Source organism: Cyanistes caeruleus, chromosome 3, assembly GCF_971803275.1.
Source record: "Cyanistes caeruleus chromosome 3, bCyaCae1.hap1.1, whole genome shotgun sequence".
Taxonomy (NCBI): domain Eukaryota; kingdom Metazoa; phylum Chordata; class Aves; order Passeriformes; family Paridae; genus Cyanistes; species Cyanistes caeruleus.
The window spans coordinates 9049767-9074721 of NC_141703.1; the positions used below are offsets into that span (position 1 = coordinate 9049767).

At 36.3% G+C, this 24955-nt stretch overlaps 1 protein-coding gene across 12 annotated transcripts in view; it reads left to right on the forward strand.

The window, feature by feature from the left end:
* The first annotated feature begins 2874 nt into the window (after positions 1 to 2874).
* The window catches only part of CFAP47 (cilia and flagella associated protein 47), a 262430-nt gene continuing 240349 nt past the window's right edge, over positions 2875 to 24955 (forward strand). For 7 of the 12 annotated variants that reach the window (XR_015284086.1, XM_086879766.1, XM_086879767.1 and 4 more), the window contains exons 1-18: positions 2875 to 3197; positions 5771 to 5922; positions 8015 to 8130; positions 10215 to 10353; positions 11567 to 11795; positions 12292 to 12446; positions 13183 to 13316; positions 13912 to 14147; positions 14857 to 15049; positions 17034 to 17247; positions 17626 to 17778; positions 18438 to 18627; positions 18733 to 18829; positions 20087 to 20303; positions 20909 to 21153; positions 22083 to 22213; positions 23307 to 23429; positions 24810 to 24941. Coding sequence is in view for 11 of the 12 variants with exons in the window: in XM_086879766.1 (XP_086735892.1) it covers positions 3036 to 3197; positions 5771 to 5922; positions 8015 to 8130; positions 10215 to 10353; positions 11567 to 11795; positions 12292 to 12446; positions 13183 to 13316; positions 13912 to 14147; positions 14857 to 15049; positions 17034 to 17247; positions 17626 to 17778; positions 18438 to 18627; positions 18733 to 18829; positions 20087 to 20303; positions 20909 to 21153; positions 22083 to 22213; positions 23307 to 23429; positions 24810 to 24941 (3018 nt within the window). In the remaining variant the exon portion in view is untranslated. Of the gene's footprint in view, positions 3198 to 5610; positions 5667 to 5770; positions 5923 to 7274; positions 7338 to 8014; positions 8131 to 10214; positions 10354 to 11566; positions 11796 to 12291; positions 12447 to 13182; positions 13317 to 13911; positions 14148 to 14856; positions 15050 to 17033; positions 17248 to 17625; positions 17779 to 18437; positions 18628 to 18732; positions 18830 to 20086; positions 20304 to 20908; positions 21154 to 22082; positions 22214 to 23306; positions 23430 to 24809; positions 24942 to 24955 lie in introns of all 12 variants that reach the window. The other 5 variants (XM_086879768.1, XM_086879769.1, XM_086879771.1 and 2 more) reach the window with 4 other exon arrangements.

Here is a 24955-nt window from a genome sequence, read left to right on the forward strand (position 1 = left end):
CAGACGCTGTCCAGGAATCTTTGACCTGTGTTTAGAACATGGACAGGTAGGATCAGTGTCTCAGGTCTTGCTGTCTACATATTTTCTAATATTCTAATATTTTCTAATAAAGCTTTCCTCTGTGCAGCTGGAGAAAACAGACTGGAGATGGTTTTCTGATTCTGCATCTTGTTTTGCACTGGCCATGGCCCCAGGATTGATCTAAACAAGCTAGGAGTTATTCAATGTTAAGCAAATTAGACTTTTTTATTAAATGTAAAAAAACCTAATGCAATCTTTTTCTGCCTGAAAGCTGAGAGGAAAGTCAGATCAGTGGATAGCCAAGAAACTTTCACATCTGAAAGTCTGGCTTAGAGAAGTTGGAACTGAATCAGATATTGAGGTGTGGTGGAGGTTTATCTAAGATTGTACTCTTCTCTCTGATGACAATAGTGAGAAGTTTGCTGTGAAGCTTTTCTATTCATCATCTGATATTGATAAAGTGAATGCAATGTGAATTGTACAGATTACTGCACAATTTATGTACTGCAAAATTTCTGATTACTGTAAAATTTCTGTAGAACTAAAATCACTCTTAATGTGGTCAGATTATAAAGAGAATGACAATACATAATCTGTACCCTAACATTAAGTATAAAGGGTTCTGTCATCCTTTATCATCAAAGGACTCAACAAAGCACACCTGTTCCTTTACAAAAACAGTCTTCAGTTTGGGGATGATTATTAGTTGACCAAGAAAAAATGCTTATGAATCCAGACTAAACTGATAAAAGGAAGGAGAAGAGTCCATTATCTAATGGTGTTTCATAATGAGCTATCATAGTGATGGAAATAATATGTATTTGGATATAATAGTCTGCAGAAGAGGAAGAGAGCCTAGACAAACTATTTCATAATTCAGGATTCTTTTAATGCTGAATCTGATTTCTCTATACACAAGCTAAATCTCAGTTTAAATTTGTTTTTTAAAGATTTAGTTAAATTGATGAAAATCTTCTATGGACATATCTATGTCAAATCAAGGGAAAATAGATCAGTGTTCTTTGATACTAATTATCTTGTGGAGTGGTAACTTTGTCAGTGAGGGCACTAGCAAGCAGCAGAGACAGAAATCTTTAAAAATCAATTCTGCCAGGAAAGAATTAGCATCAAAGGGCCAGAGAAACTATGTAGGAGTGTCCTCTACTCTGTATTGAAAAATAAGAGAGAATTTAGTTCTCTGATAAATCCTCTCTTTTAATTTTTCACTTTTTTTTTTGTGTGTGTGTGTTTCCTTTAAGTACAACTATGTTACCATAAAATAGATTCACAAAGTCTTCCCAAGGTAGTCCCTCAGATGCTTTTACTCTTAGTGCTTGCAATGCCATGTTCTAGCACATTCTTTAGTGAGCTACAGATGGGTAGCTGAAATTTGAATCCTTAAGAGGGACAAAAATACCTGTTAGCATCCTTCTCCAGCAACAGAAACAAAGGCTTTTCACTCCCTTTTTTCCCTCTAGGTTTCTTGACCTATTAAAAATTAGAGGGTTTTTTGTACTTTGTAGTTCTGATCTATGCAATCCATGTTTGCAGCTCTATTTATGTTTTAAAACATAAATAATTTCAGTCCTTATGCACTTCCAAGAGATGAAGTAATCCAAGGCAAAACGTTTTGAGTTAATCAGAACTGATGTCTGAGGTTCTCTGCCTGATGTGTGTGCTGTTCTCCCTGCTTTATTCTCCTACTTTGAAGGCAAGCACAAGGTGGCTGTCCTGGTTTAGGGCAAATTTTGGGAGTGGCCCATAACACTTCAAGTCTAAGTGCCGGAATCTTGTCAACCTCATTTTACCACTTATATTAGAGCACAGGAAGGATCAGAGCAGGAGCACATCTTCCATCACTCAGTAAATGCGTGCCATCAATTATTAATGTGGTTGCTGGCACTGCGCTGAGCTCCCACCAGCACTGCTTTAGTTCTATGTAGGCCGCTTCTGTGATTGACATGGAGGCCCAGAAGAGTAATCAGGCCGTTTTTATTTCCGTGCAATCCATCTTTAAGGAAGCCAGGACACCCATGTCTGTGTCACCCCTCACTCTCCCAGGCTGCTGTTGGAGTGGCACCCATGGCAGGAAACACCTGGGGTGGACAGAAGGACATGCTGGACTGTCCTGAGCCTGAGCCCCGAGGTGGCATTGGCTCAGGTATCTCTTTAGTGATAAATCCCAGTCTAGGGTGTTCTGGGAAGAGTGTGGCCAGCAGGTCAAGGGAGGGGATCCTCCCCCTCTACTTGGCCACATCTGGAGTGTCTGGTTCTGGGCTCCTCAGCACCAGAAAGGCAAGGAGCTATTGGAGAGGATCCAGCAGAAGCCACAGGGGTGATGAGGGCTCTGGAGCATCTCTTATGAGGAGAGACTGCAGGAGCTGGGCCTGGTTAGTCTGGAGAGGAGAAGACTTAGAGGAGATCTCATTTATGCACATAAAAATCTCAAAAGTGGGTGTCAAGAGGGTGGTAACAGTCTCTTTTCAGTGGTACACAGTGCAAGAAGGAGGAGCAATGGCCATAACTAAAACAAAAGAAGTTCCACCTCAACATGAGGAAGAACTTTATGTTGAAGGTGCCAGAGCACTGGAGCAGGCTGCCCAGGGAGGTGAAGAACTCCTCCTGTCTGAAGACATCCAAACCCCACCTGGGCACGTTCCTGTCACCTGCTCCGAGCCCAGCCGGACCGAACCGAGCCCAGACGAGTTTAGCCGAGCCCAGCCGGACCGAACCGAGCCTAGCCGAGTTTACCCGAGCCCAGCCGGACCGAACCGAGCCCAGCCGAGTTTAGCCGAGCCCAGCCGGACCGAACCGAGCCTAGCCGAGTTTACCCGAGCCCAGCCAGACCGAGCCGATCTCAATCGAATTTACTCGAGCCCAGCCGAGCCCAGCCGAGTTCGCCTGAGCCCGCCCCCTTCTCCTGTTCCGATTGGTGGGTTTTGGCCTCGCCGCGGCTTTTCCGCCAATCAGCGCCCCGCGTCCGTTGCTAAGCGGCCGCTGGCGGCCGGGGAGCCATGGCGGAGCGGTGGCGGGACGTGTGCGGGGTGCGCATTGCCCCGCCGGAGCTGCGCTTCACCAACACGGTCCTGGGGAGCTGCTACCGCGCCGCGCTCACGGTGCAGAACCTGCGGGCGGACGCCTGCCACCTGCGGCTGCTGCCGCCACGCGAGCCCCAGGTGAGGGCCGGCGGCGGGGGGTGCCCGCGGCCGCTTCTCTGCCAGCAGCGGCCGCGCCGCGTTTGCCTGGGGCCGCGCCTCGCACCGCTCCAGCCTGCGGGAACAGCGGCTGAACGAAGAGAACTCAGAGTTTCCCGGTTCTTTATTCTCCCAAGGCTGTGAGCAGTTCAGAGACTGCTTCCTTCTATTTTAAATCCATGGTTTCAGTAGAAAAATGGCTTTCCTTACTACATCAACCTATAACGGTTGGACTTCATGACGCTGGAAGTCTTTTCCAGCCCCAGTGATTGTGTGATCAAATCCCTTGTTGGCAACAGATCCTGCTTTGCCTTCTTGGCTGGCTTTGTGCTCTCCAGAATTCATCCTGCAAGAAGCCCACGAGTTCCTCCTAACTTCAGGGAAGCATTGTGTAAAAAGTATTTCGCTGTGGTGTAAACACCAAATCCGGGAAAGTGACGGCTCTCATACCTAATTTATAAGTTCTATACTTTTAAATTTTTATCTCGAATAGTCCTCTTGTGGTACTTGCTTGCTGAGAGCTTTCTCAGAAAAGAGGTTTAAGTTTTCTCAGAAAAGAGGAGGTTTGCAATCTCTTCTCAAGGTAATATGATTGCTATTAATAACGTCTGATAAGTTCTAGAAAAGTCATTGCATTGCCAAGCTTTTTAAAGGCAAATGCATCTCTACAATTCTAACCAGTTGAGCCCTTGTAACCTATGTGGCTCCAGCAGAAGCCTGCTGTGGTTAGTGGTTTATTGTTTGTAAATTATGACAAAATTCAGATCAAAAGGTTGGGTTGAACTGGAATCAGGGGTTGAACAGAAGCCGATGTTGCTTCTTGTTCATAGCATCTTGAACTATGAATAAATCAGTGTTGTCATCAATCTGATTTTCAGACAATTGAAGTACCTTGGTAGTGAGGCTTTCTTTTTGAGGGCAAGAGTGGCAGCTTGATCCTTATTAAACTGTAGCTGAAGACTTTTGGTGTGAGCTGGATACTGTTGAGAGTGCTTGATTTTGTAGGGCTGTGCTTAGTCTGTTTTGTTTGTTTTCATCAGCCTTATCAATTTTTCATGTGCTTCAGAAGTGGAAAAGGCAGTCAATTTTAGGAAAGAAAAATGGTTTCTAAATAATAGCTTTATGCTTTTTCCTTCTGTGATTAACTCTTACCTTTTGCTGTGTACTTTTATGGCACTTTACGTGAGATGACCAAGGTGACAGCTAGGGGACAAGATTCCACTTCACACCCCCAGTTCCAGACAGGTCTGTTGTGTTGCCTCTTCTCATTCCCAGACCTTGTGTTGCTATGTATGATTACAAGGCTCTGAAGTGTATGACTCCTCTGAAACACACTCTGGTGCATTACATGCATAGAGTGCAAGCACTGAAAAATATGGCCATAACTAAAACAAAAGAAGTTCCACAGCTTCTTCCTTCAGCTGTTTACAGTCCATAGCCAAGAAATTCCTTCCAAGGACTAAAGCTCACAAGCAGTTTTCCATAGGCTTCATTGAATGTTCCTAGTATAAAATATTAATTTTGCCTTGTATGCAATGAGTATGCGTGGTTGTTTAGTTCTTTTTAGAGAAGAGATAGATTCTACACACCTGAGAATTAAAACATGGCTACTCTTTCAATATCGAGCCCATAATCATGATGTGCATGACATAAATTTCCTTTAGCTGAGTATTTATACTGCTAGGAGGATTCTAAATGAATGGCAGGAGATGCTGTGGCAACAGAAACAGCAAGTAGTAATTATATTTGCATATTTAAAGCATAAACTAGAACAGAAAACTTAGTACTGGGAAGACTGTCTTTCAGAAATAAAAAATATTTAAACTGGACATAAAGAGTGGAAGCTCACTGTGCACGGTGTAATGTGAATTTTAAGGAGACTGAACCACCAGAGGAGCTCTAGGCTTTCCTAGGAATGTGGGAAATGTTGGATTTCCCTCTATATGCTAGTGGATTACTTATGTCTTTTGTTCAAGGAAAAGTGTGGGATGTGTTTCATTTAAACAGATGCTTACTGGCAGCAAGTCCAGCATAATTTTTTTGAGAGAGGAAAGAGTGCTTTCCATCCTTCTGGTTTTTCTCTCTTTCATTTACTCCCAAGACAGGAAATGCCTTGGGCCTTTCAAGGAGATTTTCAATGAGCAGTGAGACTTTCTGTTGATGTCAGTCAGACCTTGAGGAAACTTTTACCTGTCCCCTTTTGTTGCTGCTTTGAACTGAGACTTAATCCTTGTTATTTTCTCAGGCACTAAATATATTCTTCACTGAGTAATAGCTGATTTAATTTTGTGTTTCTTCAGAAGGTTTTTTTTTTGTAGCAGTAAGAAAAGCTGGAGCTCTCTTTGAAAGACTAGAAAATTTTGCTAATTCATTCTTTCTCTTTTTCTGTGAAAAGTCTGAACTTCAAGAAATAGGGAGGTAAAATTATAAAAACCTGCATAAAAATTCATGGTAAGTTTTAAATCAGTCTTTGCATTCTTCTGAAAATAAACTACATGTATATCCTTCTTAATCTAGAAATGCATAAGCATAATTTTTTTTTTTTTTAATTGCAGTTTAAATTGATTGTGGAAAATCCAGATAAACCCATTGCATCTGGACTTCAAGTTAAAGCTGTTGTGGAATATACTCCCAAGTGTGTAGAAGATCTTCAGGATAAACTAACCCTTTTAGTGGAAGATGATGTAGTTCATATCCCCCTGCTTGGGTACGATATTGAGAAGTTCATGTGCTGCTGTTAATATTTGCAGATTAATCTTGTAGAAAGTTTATGTCTATGTGTCAGTTATGGCTTTGTAATTAGTCTGTCAATTGCATGGAAAAAAAAAACCAGTCAGGTTTCTTACAAAAGTAATAAGATTTTTCTTTTTTTTCCTAGAGCTGCACACAGGTAGCATATTTTTTGGAGTGATGTCCCTCTAAAATCATAGACAGTCTGGATTAGTAATTTTGCCTTATTCGGTTATTATTGGTTGTGATAATGTTGATAATTTTGAATGCTGTATTATTAGACAAGTCAACAACTACTCTTAATGTCTTCCCTTTGTACTGAATCACTGATATAGAAGATTTTACAGTAATTGTTCCTAACAATTGCAAATCTGGATTACCCTGAAACATATGTTGCCTAATTCTAAAAATATGGTGTGTGTTTTAGAGCAATGTCACTTGTTCAAGGATTTTTGAAAATTTTTATCAGGGTAGTATTGTGAAGGTAAAACCACTTAGGATGATAATGCTGTTGGTGACTCCTTTCTGGATAGGACTTGCAATAGATGAAGTATTTAATATCTTCATGTGGAAGTGTCTTTTACAGGGGAAATGTTGACAGGCTTTAATAATTCTTTCTTTGTGTGTTTGGAAAAACAAGTATACTTCATGATTTCTTTTACTCAGTGTTTTCCAAAATGTATTTTGTGTTATGCAAAAGTAATAAATTCCAGCTTCATGGAAGAACCCCAACAGCAAACCAAAGCAAACAAATAAACCTCACACTGTATTAAAACACTAACCCCAAACCTTTTAACTTGACTACCTCCTTTTTGCAGGTCTGTATCTATTAGAAAATCTTACTGCATTTAGAACATACGCTTATTTCTGTCCACTTGGGAAAGGGCATGTTTGGATCTTGAGAGGGGAAAAATTTTTGTTTCATTCTTCCAGTAAAGCTTCTTGAAAAAATGTCTGGGTACTTGAAAAGTAAAATTTTTACAATAATTTTTGAGTGTACTCTAACTTTGTTAAATGATTCCCATTTTTTAATTTTTTTTCCTGACACATCCTGCTTGTCTTGCATCTTGTCTTTCAAGAATTTATAACTAGTTTTTTTACATTAGAATTAATTATCAAAGATAATTAAATTGAATTACTGAATAACTGAAATTCCTGGAAGCAGATTCTATTGTGGCATTACTTGATTCATGTTTTCTTCTCTGTCCCTTCCTTCCCCCCTCCCCTCCCTTTTATGCAGTAAAGAGTATTTGGGCAGGATCTACCTCACTTAACCAAGGATATTTATTTTTCTTCTCCATTATTTCTTCTGTACTGTATGTGACACAGATCAGGAGGTGGAATTTTTCCTGTGTGTTCCTATTTTTGGCTGAGAGGAGACAGACTGCTCTGGTGATGTAAAATTCCAATTGATTTGAAACAGTTTTATGCCAGACCAGAGGCGTCATTGTATTAAAAATTGGAGTCTTTAAGATACAAGTTTCCTGAGGCATGATCTTTTGATTATGGCTAAAAAGTATTCAATACAGTGATGTCATCTCACTGGCTGAGGTTCTTAAATAAATAAGAAATAGCTCATAGCTTGTGTCATTACCCACTTCTGTCTGTTGTAATAAGTTTTGTTGAAGTCACATAAAATATGTATCAAACACGAAACTGCAAACTGGCATTACTTCTCTGCTTTTAGTTCAGGCAGCTCAAAATGAATTATGGTGAATTATTTGGTCTTTATTATTTGTGATGCAACTAACTCAGGATAGTTTTACTTAAAGGACTGCTATGAAGTATTTAAAATAAAATAGAATTGTGTGCATTCGATTTTGACTAATTGTTTATAGCTATATTGTTTTCAAGTTAGAATACAGAGTCATTAAACAGGCTGATAAATAAGTACCTCTATTTTAGATCTTCCCTGTGTATGCTGTAGTGCTGAAGTGAGTTGACAAAACCTTGATAGGAGCACTAGGACAAAAGGAGAACTCTTCCACTGGAGTTCTTGATCAAATTTCTTTTAAAATGCAAAGGTATTTTCAAGTTTTGGGAAATACTATGTTGTCTTTTCTCTGCAGATTAATTCCATACTGTGATCTGGAAGTAGAGTCAGAGGTTAATTTTGGTGAAATGATTGCAAACAATAAACTAGTTACTAAAGAGATTAGTGTTGCTAACCGTGGAACAACTTCAGGTAAATATTTAGTATGCATTAAATCATAAAAATATATTTTTTTATTTGAAATAGTAATTTTATGCAAGTTAACACTTCAGTGACCGAGTAGCAATAAACTGGAATTTTGGTTATGAGTATTGTAGCTACAGGTGTTGCACTTGGCCCACTGTTTGTGTAGCCTGTACTATATTTTCATTTAGGAAAGAAAAAACACTTTAGAACTTTGAAAATTTTTTGAATTCTCTGCTTTGGAGTCCCATTTGGAAGATGTAAAAAAAATAGTTTGTCATAGTCTGCCCTGTATAGACAGCAGCAAATCATGTGTGCTCTTGCTTTGTGCTTCTGTGATCCCCAGACTTGCCTCTTGAATAAACAACTACAAGTTCCCTGAACTTGTTGAGCTAAAGTCCTCTGTGATGGGAATTGAATTGTATTTGTTGCTACAAGATAATGAGAGGCCTTTTATCTTGCTGCCATAGCTTTTGAAATCCTACACCTTTTACAACAGGCACATCCTTACATTTCTGTGAGCAGCTATTCCAAAGAGAGTAAGAAACATGGACAAACGAGTGTAAGAATGCCTAAATGATCCAAATAACCTGTTTGACTGCCTTTTGCACTGGACAAAGTTGCAAACACCTTTCTCCAGGGGCAGGGTGGCAAGTATGCTGAGTTTCAAACAACAAATTTAAGGCAGTTAATTATTTATAATTATTTAATTATTTTTGGTCTTCATTTCTACAGCTGCTCGTTACATTAAAGATTTTTTTTTTTTTTTTTTTTTGCATTAGGCCAAAGTTCTGGGAACATTTGTTTCCTAGATTTTCATATGAAATATTGTATCTATAGAAAATACATGATTGCAGAAACACTGAGTTCCAATATTAAACTCCACCACCCCCCTCCAAAAAAAAAAAAATAAAAAAAATAAAAGAAATTCTGTCTAGATGAAGCAGATTTTTTTTTTCCCATGAAGTAAAAGGAGAACTTAGTGTGGGTGTTTTTCCTAGCCTGTTCATCTTAAAGATGTAGTATGTAGTTTATATAATCAGATCTTTTTCATATATGGTAACTTACTACTTTGAGAAATCATTATTAGGTAAAGAAAACCTAAAGAGATAACCTACAGTATATATGCATCTACAACTAAGTTGCATGATGATTGCTTTTTCATTTAGTGTAGGGGACTTTGTGGTTGTAAACTCTGTTGCATGATACATGCAGGCTGCATGGTGGAGTTCTATAGGATTAGATGAAAATTAGAAAGAAGGTGATGGTTAGTAAAGGATGTCTTGGGGACAGACAAGGGAAGAGCAGCTGAATCTGTGTTTTGTAGGATCTGTAAATCATAACACAGCAGGTCACAGTAACAGGCAGCACATAAATGCTGTGAGCAGGAAGTGCTCTGTGCTGGCCTGAGACACAAGGGTCATATTTGACCTCTTATTCCATGTGCTAAAGGAGTCCTTTGTTCCTGCTTCTGATCTCATATCAGAGATTATCTTTTATATGAAATCAAAGAGTGCATTTTTTGTACATTTGAAACAATTTCTTTGTGTCCATGAATAATGTCAGATGATGAATGTTGTTGGTTAAATACTGTTTTTTTTTCACATTTTAAAAATATTTTTATAACCTAGAAATATTTGCAGTTCTCATCTGCAGCATCTTGTGTTGGGTATGGACTAAATCATAGAAGCTCTTGTTACCCTGCAGTATGCACTTAACTTTTTGGCTATTGTAGCTTCTTAGGGCTTTGTTTAACCTGCTGATGTTATTACAGCTACTTCATGATATAGTCACTTTAGTTTGGAATGTGAATACCTTTCCTGTTACAATCACAGCTTGCAAAATGGAATTGGACATGTGGGTGTAATAATTAAAGGAAGCCTGGAGATAATGATTTAGTCTTGCTTGAAAATAGCTAAATAGTAGCTTAATAGTAAAAAGGTTAACTATGTTTCCTGTTTTCATAGGAAGAAATACTGCTTGTAAACATCTGCATTATGTGTTGTATTACAGTTAAGTGTGTAATAAAGGCATATAAATCTATAGCTGTATATTGTGTATTATTCTGTTGATTGCTCTGATTTTTTTTTTAGGTGTATTTAGAGTAACATATGATGGGGTTGTCCTGCTTAATATAAAACCTGCCAGAGGAGTGGTAAAGCCAAAATCTGTAAGGAAGATTAAAGTGGATATCTGCACAGATGTACCCGGAGTCATCAAAGAAATGATGAAGTGAGTGTATTACTGAAGAAATATGGGTGTATCTATAAATCCCATTTTTTGTCTGTTATTAATTAATATTAATTAATTAATTCCAGTCTTTACTATGAATGTTTATCTAAAAAACCTAGGTTCCTAAGTGTCAGTTGCTGTCTTTAATATTTAGTTTTATTTAATTGAATTTATTATTGTATTATATCCACAGAAAAGTGATCCATAAATTGTATACCTGGCCATGTTAATAAAAATCTTTCATAATTTGTAATGATTTGGGATGTTTGCGCATTTCTCAGAATAAAAATAACCAGGAGCTTTTTTATCTTTTACCTTTCTGCACATACTGTGTTCCTTAATTTTCTTAGCTTCTTTAACTGCATGTTTTCTTTTAACTTTGTGTTTCAGGAGTCTCAGAAACATTGTGGTGTTCTTTAGCGTATCTTATTTTCACTGAATGGAATGTATTTGTAACACTGGACTAGATTGCTTTTAAATGCACACCTTATGGAATCCTATTATTTGGCTTGGAAGGGACTTTAAAATCCTGTATTTCCAACCTCTCTGGCATGAGCAGGGACTTTCCACCAGACCAGGTTGCTCAGAGCCCCATCCAGTCTGTCCCTGAACACTTCCAGTGGTGGGGAGCCCACAACTTCTCTGGGCAATGTGGGAATAGGGAGTGGTTGATTTGTTGGTTGTTTAGTTTTGGTGATTTGTGGAATCATCAAGATCAAGCTTCCAGGCAGGAACAGCTGCAGCTTTTTCATCCTTATTCAGATGAACTTCTAGCTCCAGTTCCCTACAAGAAAATCAGCTTAAATTTAAATTTCCACACAAGAAAATATGGTAATATTGGTGTTTAGATACAAAGACTCAGAGGGATAAGAGCAGTGTATATTGTGTGTGGACACCTCCTGATTCTTTGCAGATGCCATTCTTACAGTTTCAAAGATTTTAAAAAAGTCAGAAACCAAACCAAAGCAAACCCAGAACTCCACCATGAAATGTGTGATTTTTCCTGATTGCTGATATTCCTATTAAAGCATTGTCAAGGACATCTCACTTAGCCTGCTCTCCCCCTTAGTTTATCTATGGAAAGCCAGTAATTTGAATGCTTGGATTGGGTCTCTTTTTTGGCACAGATTCTAATACAAAGCAAACTAACCAATCTGATTATTTCTAACGCTTCCCTACGTTACCTGTTGCTGCTTGCTGCTCTTTCTGGAAGAGTGGAGTTGGAAAGTCGTGGCTTTACTGAAGTATGGATCAAAGGTGTTGTGGTTGAACAAGTTCTTAAAGTTCTTGGAGTGTCTTGTGGAAAAGCACTGAAATGCATTAACTTTGGACCTCTTTACTTTGGAACTTCAAAGACTGAAAAAGTATTTTTATACAATGAAAGCTCGGAGTGTGTGGATTGGGTAGCAGTACTGGAAGACAATGCCATTGGAGAAGAGATGGTAAGGAACTGCTCTGGTTTTTATTTTAGTTGAAAACTTGTTTTCATTTCTTCTTTTGCATTTTTTATTTCTCAACATTCATCTTCTTGTCTTGTTTACTATGTCATACTGATCAATGGGCTTTCTGAAATGTCTGTCCAACCAACACGTTTTTTATTTCAATTTAACCCTAGAACTGAGTTTTTCAATTATTATTTACTAGGAGCTATCAAAATACAATTTTGGTTCTAAGATATTAATAATCTGTGATTTCACTTGTTTTTCTCAGATAGTGAAATAATCTGAAAATCATGTTTAAAAAAGAGAATTCAAGACATTGACATGAAATGGATTTAGAAATTGCTTAAATAGCCGTGTGCTGTGTAACTATGTGCCTGCTATTTCCTGTGTTATGTCTTTCTGTTTGTTGTGCATGAAAATGTACAGAAGGAAAAAAAACCACAATAGGGAAAGCAAAACAGGCTGAAATATTCCATATTTTGTTTTTTGTTTTTAGGGGACAGATCTTCAGGGGAATACAGATGCTGTTCTACATGACTTAAGCCTGAAAAATAAAGATGTAGATGTTTCCACCTTGATCTTGTGCTTTCCCAATCAAGGAACTTTGCCTCCTCATGAGAAATCTTTGATTACAATCTGCTTTAGTCCAGAGTGAGTGAGTGAGTGATACCAATTAAATGGTATCACACACATGCACACAATTTTCTTCTATGCTGTTCTCCAAGAACTGTGTTAGAGAAAATAATTTTGAGTTAATATGTCTGCAAATTATTTCTGACTAACTTCTTAAGTATTTATGTGTGTTAAACAAAATTTATTGGTGTGATTCTGCAAATAAGAAAGCAAAGCTTGAAGTGTTTCAGTGATTTTATGTTTTATAATACCCTAGGGGTGTATTTGAACCAAGAATTGGATAAGATGGTTTTGTGAGAATAAGAATTTTATTAGATTTTGCCATATATTAACTGTCAAGAGAATGAAATATTTTGGAGAGCTGTCATATCATTAAAAAAAAACAAATAGCCCAAAACAAAAGCAAAAACTAAACAAACATTTCTTCTTGGATAAGGAAAAGAAAAAGCAAATGTGCCATTGCCATTTTCCCTTACTTAAACTCGATACAGTATGCATGTGGTACTAGTTCAGAAAACTGTTGTAGACTGGAAAAGATATCAAATTACTAGTATAATAAACACATAGATATTGGTGAGCTGAAATTTGTTACTATTTGCATTTTCTGGTAGGAAATATAAAGATCATTCGTTCAAGCTGTTACAACAAAGAAGCTAGACTGGATGTTCAAAAATATGGCTTGATTTTTTGTTGGTTGAATTTGGAGGTTTATTGTTCTTTCCCATCTTTTAATTCGAGATTGTGACTCTTTCAGAAAATTTGAAAGAGAGTTTGAAGTGAATGATGCATCACTGATTCAAGATTATGTCCTGTTTCTGAGATTTGAAGCTGTTGGGGAGAGAGGTGACTGTCTGCAGAAGCTCAGTGGTGGTGCCACAGCAACCACAAGTATGTTAGAAATGTACAGTCACCGTCAGAAATGTATCTACGGATGACAAAATTGTATATCTTCATTTTTTAAAAAAAAAAACTTAAAAAAATTCTTGGTTGTCTTAATAGTTTTATGGTAAATCTGCATTTTTTGTTTATTTATATCAACACAAATAAATTAACTTGCATCTTGAATGCTTCAGCATTAAAACGTCTTTGAATAGTGAGTGGAGAGGAGTGATTTTTGTGTGTCATGACACACCTATCACTTAATTACAAATTATAATAATTATAAATGCAAATATCTGAAGGAAATGAAACACCCTCAGCCATTTGCAAGTCACTAACACTTTGGTAATACCAGTTTTGTGCATTTTCAAGTGCACATTTGATCATCTTCAACTTTCTTATGGAGGAAATGCGTTATCTAACAGCTGTTAGAAGTAAAGATCTCTGTATTAGGTTTATAAAAACTGCATTATAAAACATACTGGTTTATAGTATTATTTTGTTTTTGTGACTGTACAAGTACAGCATGACTTTCCTGTTAGTGAGATAATGGGTGTGAGAGGGGTTTTGTTTGTTTGCTTGTTTTTGTGTTTGTCTAATGCAGGGAGTTTTTCTCGTCATGTGGACTTAGCTTTGATGGGTTCTGGGTTTCCTGTGATATTAACTTTTAAGCCAGGAAGAGTAATTCATTTTAAGGACTGTTATTTGGGTGAGCAAGCACAAGTTGTGTGCACAATGAAGAACGAATCTGAGTTCCTACCAGTAACGTTCAGCTTCCGCAAGACTGCTCACTTCAATATTTCTCCTGAAAGAGGAAAACTTAAAAGAAAATCTGAAAAGGTAACTCCCTTTTTCTCTTAGGTTATGTAACTGTGCAGTTTATTGTACAGTGGTTATCAGTGGAATTTCTTGAAAGTAAACCAGAGGAATTTCATTTCAGTAGTAATGGCATTTAATACCAGCCAAATATATATTTTTTTTATTTTGTACAGTCTCTTAATGTTCTTTTCCTACTCCAGGAAGCAACAAATATTATTTTAAATTAGGAAAAAAGATTGGAGTATTAAGGCAACATTGCAAGCGTTTTTAATATCTGTAATTTTGGATTTTATTTTACTGATTTGAAAAGATTGATTTATACTCGAATATTTTTGAAGGATACTTTTAATTTGTTGTTATTTTTAGTTTGTTTCAGTAAATCACAAGTATTCAAGTAAGGTAAAATTTCTTTCAGTGGAAGAAACTTTGCCAAATAGTAAGTCAAATATAAAAAGGTTTACAATTTCCCAAACCAGTAAGTCAGGGCACAAGGTTTCTCTCAGAACTGGACAGAACAACTGAGACTTTGTGTTCTTATGTGTCACATTTTTGTTACCTCATATTGCTAATTTTTATGTGCCTCTTGGCCTATTCTGCAAGCCCAATTTTGAATACCTGTCTTAAAGGTAAGTGTGGAGAAAAGTGTTTCAGGGACTCAATCATATACAGAATTACACAAAACTTAACTCTATATTGTCTCATATGTCTCATAATGAGTTTTCTTTTCCAGGAAGTGATGATTTCATTTTCTCCACATCAAATAGGAGCATTTGAGATGAAGCAAATTATTGATATCATTGGTACAAGAGTAGATAAAAATAATGTAGAGGTTTTGAAGACAAAATCCTTTCATCAAATATATTTGACCTTACTTGGTGTGTGCAAATCTAAACAAACAAGCATTGTATTCACAATTAATCCTGGTAAGATGCTAAAAACTTAAGTCACAAGTGATAAAATGTTTTAAAAGTACATTTATAACATTTTAAAAGAGATTTTTTTTCTATTTTGACTTTGCTTGTAAAAAGTAGTATCTCTTTGGGACTGGAGGGAATGCTCAGTTGTATGACATATGTCCCATAAGACTGCTGAAATAATGGTACACCCTCCCATAATTGTATAAAAAATTGAACTTCTAAAGCACAAATTTTCATAATATGATTACCTGACTTTGATAAGGTTCAATTTTTGCAAGCAGTGCCACTGCACAGTGCCAAGATGTTTCAGGAGTAAACTGAGAGATATGTAAAGCCCAGGAAAGAGCTAGGATGGTAACAGGATGTTCTTCATTGCTTCAAAGTTTCTACTGCCAGATGAATTTGCCAGTTCATGCAGCCTACTACCAGTCCTGTGTCCACTGACTCTTCCCATCCTGTGAAGCCTGAGCCAGCATAAAGAGTCTTTCAGGATATGCAATAATTAGCCTGTAATTTGTTCTTTGTGTTCCAAATGTTTTCCATGAACAATCACTTTGCAGTAGATTTGACTAAGCTGGATTATAACCCTGTCATGGCAAACATGATTTTTTTCTTACATCAAATGTGCTGCAGCTGCTGCAGCACCAGTGCAGTCGCCTGACCTGTTCACTGGTGCATGTGGTGGCTGTGTGTAGATCAGGAGGGGAGCATGAGTTCTCTTTAGCTGCTGTCAACTTGGGGATGTACTTCCTAATGAGAAACAGGAAGGCAATACCCATTTTTTTTCCATTGTGGGAGAGTAAAAAGTGGAAGTTGCTGGAAAGTCATGATAAAGTGCTGTTCTTCCTAAAAGTACCAGAATGGTTGATAAGCCACTGGGCATTCCTTCTACTTTCAGGAAGGTATTTCCAATCCATGGCTGTCAACAGTTGATGAGAAACTGAACTTTGGCAATTTCTTTGTTTTATTTTTGAAATCCAGAGCTGCCTCAGTTTTCCTGCTTCAGAAACCAATTAGAAGCGTTTGTTTTTGGTTTTTTTTTTTTCTGGATCAAAAATTTGATGTAGTGCTTGAGTTTTTCAGGCTTTCTACATACTCTTGTCTACCATTTCCTCTATTAATGTCCCCATTCTGGTCCCATTTGTAGGTTTATAAAAATGTTACGAGGGATATCTGTATTTTGCTTTTTAGCTTCATTGAAAAATGGAGGAGAAATGATTTTGTTTTTTTCAGATCCTTTTCTAGATAGTTCTCTGTCGTCCTCTTATCTTCACTCAGTGCCTGGGGATGAGTAGGTGTACTTGTGTCTCTGTATTCAGGTGGTGGCAGGGGAGAGACAGGAATGAAGCTTCTTGCAAACTGTGCCTTTCTGGCCAGTGAAAACTGTAATCACATCTATGACTTAGAAGATGGAATACAGTTTTTGATTTTTTTGTTGATTGATTAAAGTAAGGCTAAAGTGGGTAAAAGAAAAATTTTTAATGAAAAATTTGTATTTTTTTTTTTTTTTTGCAGGTGAGGGAGTAAAGAGCAGTTGAAGTTTAACTTTATTCCTGCCATAATTTTCTCTTTAATGTTCATATATATGTGATTTTCTACAACTAGAGTGAAAAAGATCTGAGCTATCTTTTTAGTTGTTCTACCTGGGGAGGTTTTGTCCAAATTCATGCCTCTGTTTGCAGTCCTTAAGACAAGCTTTAGGACACTGGTGACAGGCAGCTCTTGAGTGTCTGATGATGTGTCTGTTCAAGCATCACAGCTGGACACAGCTGGTTTTAGCTCTGGTGTTTGTTTGTGTGATCCAGGCCAAGGGAAGCAGTTGGCTCTTGGCATGATGTGAGAGGCTTTTTCCCTCTTGTCTGAAGAAAACATTAAGGGATGGGTGACTGACTATTGTGCTGCTGGGCAGACTGTTGTAAATTAGATATATTTTTTAAGAATTTGAATTTTGTGTAGAAAATATTAGTTTATGTTTTATTTGAATTTTAAGGTCTAACACCATTGATTTCCAATGCAACTGGACAATTTGCAGTTCGTGGCACGGGACAGCTCAGTGTTACAGCACCTGTGGCAATCCTTAAATCAACCCAAACACAAATTCACATTCACCGGAAAAACAGGAATTGTAAGGATGATGCACTTATAGCTTTTCCTAATGATCGTGCAGCCAGCCTTAGGCCTAGTGAATGGAACAAAACATACAGGTAAAAATTATGTGAATCTAATATTTAAACCCACACATTTATATGTATCATATAGTAGATCAAGATTGGTTACTCATATGATAGTTCGCTAGGTTTTTTTTCCAGGCTGAAAGTACTTTAAAATTCATTGCATTCTTAAGTCTCTTGCACATAAATTTATTGAGTTTTCTTATGTGAAACTACAAATGTAGCTGTTAGACTTGCAATATTTCATTTTTATGGTTACCTTGACAAGGTCAAATATTAATAATCAGCGGTGATAAAAAGAATGTTTGGAATAAAATATGTATGTATCAAAATCAATTATGTTTTCATTCTAACAAGACCCAGTATCATTTTACATGTGTAATAAAACTACAATTATCTTTAAATATTTAGGACTATTTTCACAAAGACTGAGAGGTATAATTACATAGACCCAGAATTTGCTTATACTGAGTCTGAAAGACTGTTAAGAGAAGAAAATAGGAAACACTATATAAACTTCATTTCCTGTTTGAGACAGCGTCGCCTAGAGAAAGAAGCTGCTAGGTAAGACTTGGTTTAAAGGGTAAATAAATACTTTAGGCTCATACACAAAATATGTGAATATACATGCAGAATTAACTAAATGTCACCAATCATATACATAAATTTGTCCTATGCCAGTATGCTTATGATATTGGGACTTTAATTTATAATGCATTCAAAACCTGTTTGTTTCAAGTATTTAGACACATGGAAATCACTTCCTGCGTGAAATGTAGGGATAGAGGCAGGGCACTTGAAATTAAACTTAAAGTAAACATAAATTAAGGTGTCAAGTTTTAAGAATACTTGATTATGGTTAACAGGAGAAAACATAACATTGATTGTTTTGGATTCTCTTTATATAATAAATATGTATTTCCAACTAGGATGTTTAGCTCACCCCAAGTGATGGATTCAGTATGTAAATTATTGTATATTCTGTGGACTGAAGCAGATACAATCCTTTAATCTGACTGCTCCTCTAGACTTATAGTAAAAAGCAAACCAATATAAGTATTTTCGAGGTATTTTCTGTGCTTCAGGGTTTTTTAAATAATGAAATATTCCTACTTAAAATATTAATTGTTTTGTTTAAAAATATTAAATAATTTAATGTGTAGCTCATGGAATGCTCAAACTTTTAGATTTCCACATGTTTTTTTTTTTTCCCTTCCCTGTAGGCAGTTTTATATTTATAACACTTCTGTGAGCATAGGCATTAAACCAGCTGAAGGTCTTAAGTCACCAACAATCTCAATCGCAGATTTTCCCAAGGAGAAGCCACAGTCCAGAATGCTTCCTTTAGATGACAATTGCTTGTTAACTAGTCGAGAATTGGCAGCAATTCTTTCTAAATCTACAAACAAAGGAGTAAGTTAAACACTTGAGTAGTATGCTAGCATAATGTGTTTATCATATAAAAAAATCAGAAGAATTTTGATTCTGCTCTAAGGAGGTGACTTGTGCTTATCACAGGTTTGGAGCTGGCTTAGTCCCATGCCATATTCTACCAAGGAAAAGGAAGATTGTCATCTAACTTTGACACACAAACAGCTTCATCAAATATTCATTGGTAAGGGTTTTAATTTGGTTGTTAAATACATATAGTTGTTAAATACTAGTTGTTATAAAACAAGTTGTTATAAAAACACTTAAGTATAGTAACACAATTTATGATTATAGTTGTTTACCCTAAATAGAGAACAGTTTAATTTGGTAGGCAGCTTGAGACCTGCAGTAGTGTTTGACTAAAGCTTTGTAATTCTCAGCAAATACTGAGATATGATTAGGTATGAACATGTAAAAGAAGAGTTTTCTTTAAAAACTGCTCATACCACAACCTCTTACAGAGAAATCACCACAGCATAGTATGAGAGTTACTCATACCTTTAGGCCTTATTAGTGGATAGTACCTGGACCAGCATTAATATCAGCAAGATTCATGGAAGTGCTCAGAATATTTCTGGGAATTCACAGTGAAGCTTGATGCCCCCAAAACTTAAAACATCAGGATCCTTCATCAAAATAATTTCAGGGTAGTGTTCTGTAATGGGGAGCAACACCTTATAGAACTTCTTAGTGACTTCTTAACAATAATTGTTGCTGCAACATGTGTATTATAAGGTCAGCTTTTTTTCAGTAAGATTTTTTAGCAGCAAAAAGAATTTTAGTACTTCCTGGGCTTTTTTAAATTTTCAGCAATCCAGAACTTGACCAGTGTAGCTGTGTAAACTGATATAGTTGGGAAAAGGTAGAACAAGATAAACATAATAATACAAAAAGTACTGAGAGTTTCTTAAGATGTTTGATTAGTGCCATGAGTACTCAAGTTTACAGACCAACCTAAAAGCTACTGATAGCAGTAAACTAGGTAGGGAAGTAAATCTGTGGACCATCACATGACATAAATTATTAAACCAAATTGTCACACATCAGGGACCAAACCAACAGGTTGCATACATAAACTTCCAGTGAATTGGTGGTAATTTGTCCTTTTAAATATCTGCTTAACAAAAAGAAGTACTTATGGTTATTAATAGTCTTGTTAGTGAGCACATTGATTTCCTGTTTTATCAGTTGACTAAAACAAGCACAATTTAAAAATAAATGTTGCTGGCTTTTGACTTGTACTGCTGAAAACACTCACAGAACATGGGTGATGCTTACTTCCACATTTTAGTGATAATTTGTTCCACTACAGGATTTTTGTAGATGCCTAAGTTTGTAATTGAAGAACTAATGCACTTGATCAAAGTATTTTAGTAGTTTTGTTTCCTTACATTATCTTTCACCTTTTAATGTTGAGGATCTTTTTTCTTACATAATTCAGGTCCTTCTACTATAGATTTTGGTGAGGTTTGTGTGTATTCTACAACAACCAAAGAACTGCACATCATCAATAACTTGTCAGTTCATATTTGGATACAAATTGAGATTGAAGTTGAGGAACTGAGGGAGACATCTCCATTGTCTCAGGTGGTGCCTCCTCTTACAAAAACTCATATTCCAGTTGTGTTTGAGACGACCACTGTTGGAATGTTTAAAAGGTAAGGCTTTTTATATTTGTCTTGATTTACACATTTCTTGGCAATAGTAAAATATTGTTTTAAGAAATCACCTGGCTGATTTTAAAGTAGTCAGGGTAATTGTTAATGGTGTATACTCATCTATGGTGACATTGCAATGATCAGTGCAGTTTTATGTTGCAAAATTTTCCTAATGCAGTACTTTTTCTTGGTTTTTTTTTAAACCACAAACAAAAATCTGTCCTGTGAAAAGCCTTATCTAGCTAGAGATGTATCAGGGAAAAAAGTTTTCTATTATGGTGTGTTTACTAGGGAAATTTCTATGGAAAATACTGTTTTCTTTCCAGACTAGCATTGCATCACTCGCATCTGTGCTCAGGTCTTTTCATGCAGCTCATGAGAAAATGTATAAAAAAACTGTTCTCTAGCCTGCTGGTATTAACTCTCTGTTTTTCTAATGTTGAAATGACTGTGTGAGGCTGATCATCCTTTAAGTCTTAACTATGTGTTCGCACTCAGTTGTTAAGTGTTTTTTTGCTGGTGGTTATATTTCATGTAAATTTAACTCTGACTGTAACATAATAAATGCATAAGAATATTGTGAGATATATATTTTCATGTTACAGATCTTTGAGTTACAAAATAAACAACCGACACATTGGACATGTGCTGGTAGTTGCACGTGCAATGCCTATTGAACTTCAGCTGTCTACAAGGGAACTGATTCTGACTCCTGTTCCTGGCTGCCTAGCAGGGACAGAGTTTAGAAGAACTGTCAGGGTATGCAATCCCAGAAACTATCCTGCTAGCTTTAGTTGGAAATCTGTAACTGGAGATAGAAAATCTGCATTTACTATAAAGCCAATCAGAGGTATGCTATGCAAATACAGTGTGTGTATGCATCTTGTATGTCAACAGTTTTAAATAAGACAAACACTTAGCTGATGCTATAAACTATATTTTTAGATTTCTGTCAATATCAGTGTGTCCCAAAAACAGTATCAGGTCACAGTGAGCACCACAGCAGCATTCTCTGTGTAAGCCCTGCCCTGAATCTATGCTCCCTGCTTCCATGACCAGCCAGCAGTGCTTGTGTAAACATTTTTCTCAGCACAGATTGCTGACATTTCAATAATGGGGTAGCAACATCTTACAGCTCATCAGGATAGGAAATTTTCCAAAAGCACTGGATGAAGCTGCTAAAAAGTTGATGAAGATTGAGTAACATAAATGGAGTTCAGTCTGGGATTGGTCTGCATTTGCATCATGGATCAGTGTTTGTTGCATGTGTGTATAGTTTTTACCTTATTCTCACTGAAAAATAGTATTCTGCAGGAGTATGTTTGATCTCCATTATTAAAAAACAAACTTCTAACTATATTGGATTTTGGTGCTTTGATTCTTGAGAAAAGATATTTCTGCTAACAAATTCGGACTCAATTGCAAGCAAAAAAGTGTGTATGATCTTTCCCCCAGTTACTATTCTGCAAGAAAGTCTGTTCTTTTATTTTTGTTTTCATTAGAGTAATTCATGGCTAAAAATACCAGTAAACTTTGAGTATGTTTTATTGCAGGATACTAACAAATAGATTATGCAATGGTCATGAGAATCCAAGACCTAATTTTCCTTAATTCAGTTAATTCAGTCTTAAGACTGTTCAGCACCTAAGAAATGTAGTCTTACATGCAGTAATAGAAGGTCATTTCACATTTATGTATCTGCTATTTCTAATTATACAGTGTAATTTGACAGTTGTACATGTGTATGCTATAACATCTAAATTATGTACATATATTTAGGGTTTGTGGAGGCCTATAGTGATGTGGAGTGTGAAGTTGTTTGGCATCCAGGGTTCAACACTCTAGAAACAGGACAATTCATCTTGTCTGTGCGCAAAGGAAATTCAATTCACTTGAAATGTTTTGCAAAGGTAACAATTCATGTGGCCGCTTTAGAGAAGAAAAATGTGGGGATTTCTTTAAACAAGTAATACCTTAAATATATTTCTATTATCGTCTATTTTTAAATGAAAATATTTTAATTTTATATGGCTTTTACTTAACATGTTTAACTAAAGAATATGCTCCAAGACATGATGGAGAAGGCAAAGCAAAGACAATTTATCTTTTTCTTGCTTTTGATGATATTCCTCCTTTGGCATGACAGCTTAATGGTCTGTATATATTATGGGCTAATATTGTGCTTGCTTTGCCTAGTTTGACTAAACATATGTTGAGAGATTATACAACAGTTTTTTAGATAGATACTATTTATTAAAGGAATAAAAATCTAGGTGTGTGTTTCAAAGTTTCAAGTTAACAACAGACTCTTAATTGAATTCTGTGTTGTTATTTGAACATGGTATTTGAGAAGCAGTGTTCTGGGTAGTCTTCTAAACAGTGACATTCAGATTTGGTTAGTTATTTGTTGTCTTCCATTGCATACTAGGGAGTATAAAGAAGAAAGACTTTTTCTTTTTTTTCACTCTATTCTAATGGGTACATGTTTTAGAACTGTTATTGGGAGCCAAGAAAACTTTTCCCTTTCTTTTGATGAGCCTGTTTTTGTTTTTAGTTTTTTTTTTCCTAGTAGATATTTTTCTTTTCTTCCTCTTTTGAAGTCTTGTAAGTTTGCCATATGTAAATCAGGATGCATGCAAATTACAATATTTGTGTTTCTATTGCTATTAATATCTCAGAAATATCTTGTCCTGATCACACATTTGGGGTTAATAAAGTTTGTGCTGTTAAATTTAATTAAAAAAAATTTATTGGTCTTGAAATAAGTCCAGAAGTATCAGTAGGGTTGAGTCTATTTAGTCTGAATCTAGATAAGTTCAGTAGATTAAATAAATCTTGTCTCTCACTTAAGCTGTGTTTTCCTATTTGAATACTTCCAATTTATGTATTTGCACAAATATATTAACTAATTATGTAATAAAAAATTAGGCAAAATTATTTATTTGTGTGTAGGAATATGTTATATAGTTTTCTTGTTTTATCTCTCTCTTTCTTTTTTAATAGTTTGGTACTACTAGAGTTCAGTTTATGGCCCAAAATATATCCTTTTTTCATAGTCCAATTGATTTCACTACTTGTAAGACAGCCACTATTCTAAACACAGGACACAACCATGCATACTTCCAAGTAAGAGACAATTATTTCTAGCACACTTAATTCCTTGGGTTGGGGAGCAGAAGGGAGTTAATTTTACCAGATTGTGTTATGGTTTTGTATTTTCAGTTGTTAAATATGTACCTGTTTAGGTTTTTGTGATGTTTTCTGGAGAAATAAGATTGATGTAAATAGGAATTCTGTCCCTCTGTCAAATTTGCACTGATGGGTAGATGGGACAAGAGACAAGCAAAGTGGTGATGGCTGAAATGATTCTGGCAGTTTTCTGAGAGCCAGGGGTGAGGGTGGAACCCCATACTGGGGTACCCTATGGAAAAGCATTTATTGGATGTTTTCCTGCTTTGAGAGACAGAGCAAACTGGCTGGTTATCCTACCCATGCTGTCCAGTCAGTGCATGCAGGCACCCAGAGCTGTCACAGCACATTGGGATGACTTTGCTAAACCAACATCCAGGGGCAAGAAGGGCTGTGCAATGAATTGAGGAAGGGATGAGATAGGTGCCAGAGTGGGTAAAAACATAATACACAAATTATAGGGAACCTAACCTCATTAGTTTTGCTGATCACAGGGTAATTGCTGTATTTAGTGGAGGAAAATAATTTTCATTAAAACCTTCAGAGTTTTTGTTACTGAATTATTACAGTGCTGAGAAACATGCTAAATTTATTTTGATTTGTACCAGATTTCTCTTTTATCAATGAGCATTGAATAACAAGTAGTAACATAGTGTTGGAGGCTGGGCCTGAAAGAGTCAAATCAGCATAGCCAGTAACATAAACAAACATACCCAGCCTTTTTAGCCTCCAGAATTACTCTTAAACCAAGACATAGCTGGTTGGTCTTGGTCACTATCACTTGTGTATCTACTTTAAAAATCTATCTGTTAGGAGTGCATTAGAAGGGAAAAAGTTCCTTTTGGTCTTAGCTAACTGTGGGTAAACTGAAAATTTAATTCCAATATTATTACAGAGCTATACAGGATTGGGGTTCTGTGTTGCATCTTACTGTGAATGTCAAAAAAGAAGTGAGGAATTTGTCATAGAAAAAGAACGTTTTGTAGAATATTTTAGACTTGCTAGATAGCAAGTCTTAATTTTGATAACTTAATATAAACAACCCAAAACTCAGAACTCCAAGTTTCCAGTTGGTGAAAAAAAATATTTCATACTAGAAACTGACAGTTATGTTTAAAAATCTGTTACTTTCTTTTGTTTACTTGCATTTTTCCCCAAATTAAGTCCAAGTTAGCATTATATGCTATAAAGGTTCTCCTTGTAAGACTATAAAGTCTTTATTTTAGATATATTGGTATAAATAAAACAACAACAAGAACAAAAACAAATGAATGCAAACACCTTTTTTCAGTATGTTTCTTGTTTGTGTTTGTGAAGGTTCTTGACACAAACCCACTGCCTGGAATGAAAATCACCCCCTCTGTAGGAGTGATACCTGTGGGAGGCGTTGCTGATCTCAAAATCTCTTTCTCTCCAAAGACACACATGAATTTTGATAAAAAAGTGGAGGTATTTCAAAACTG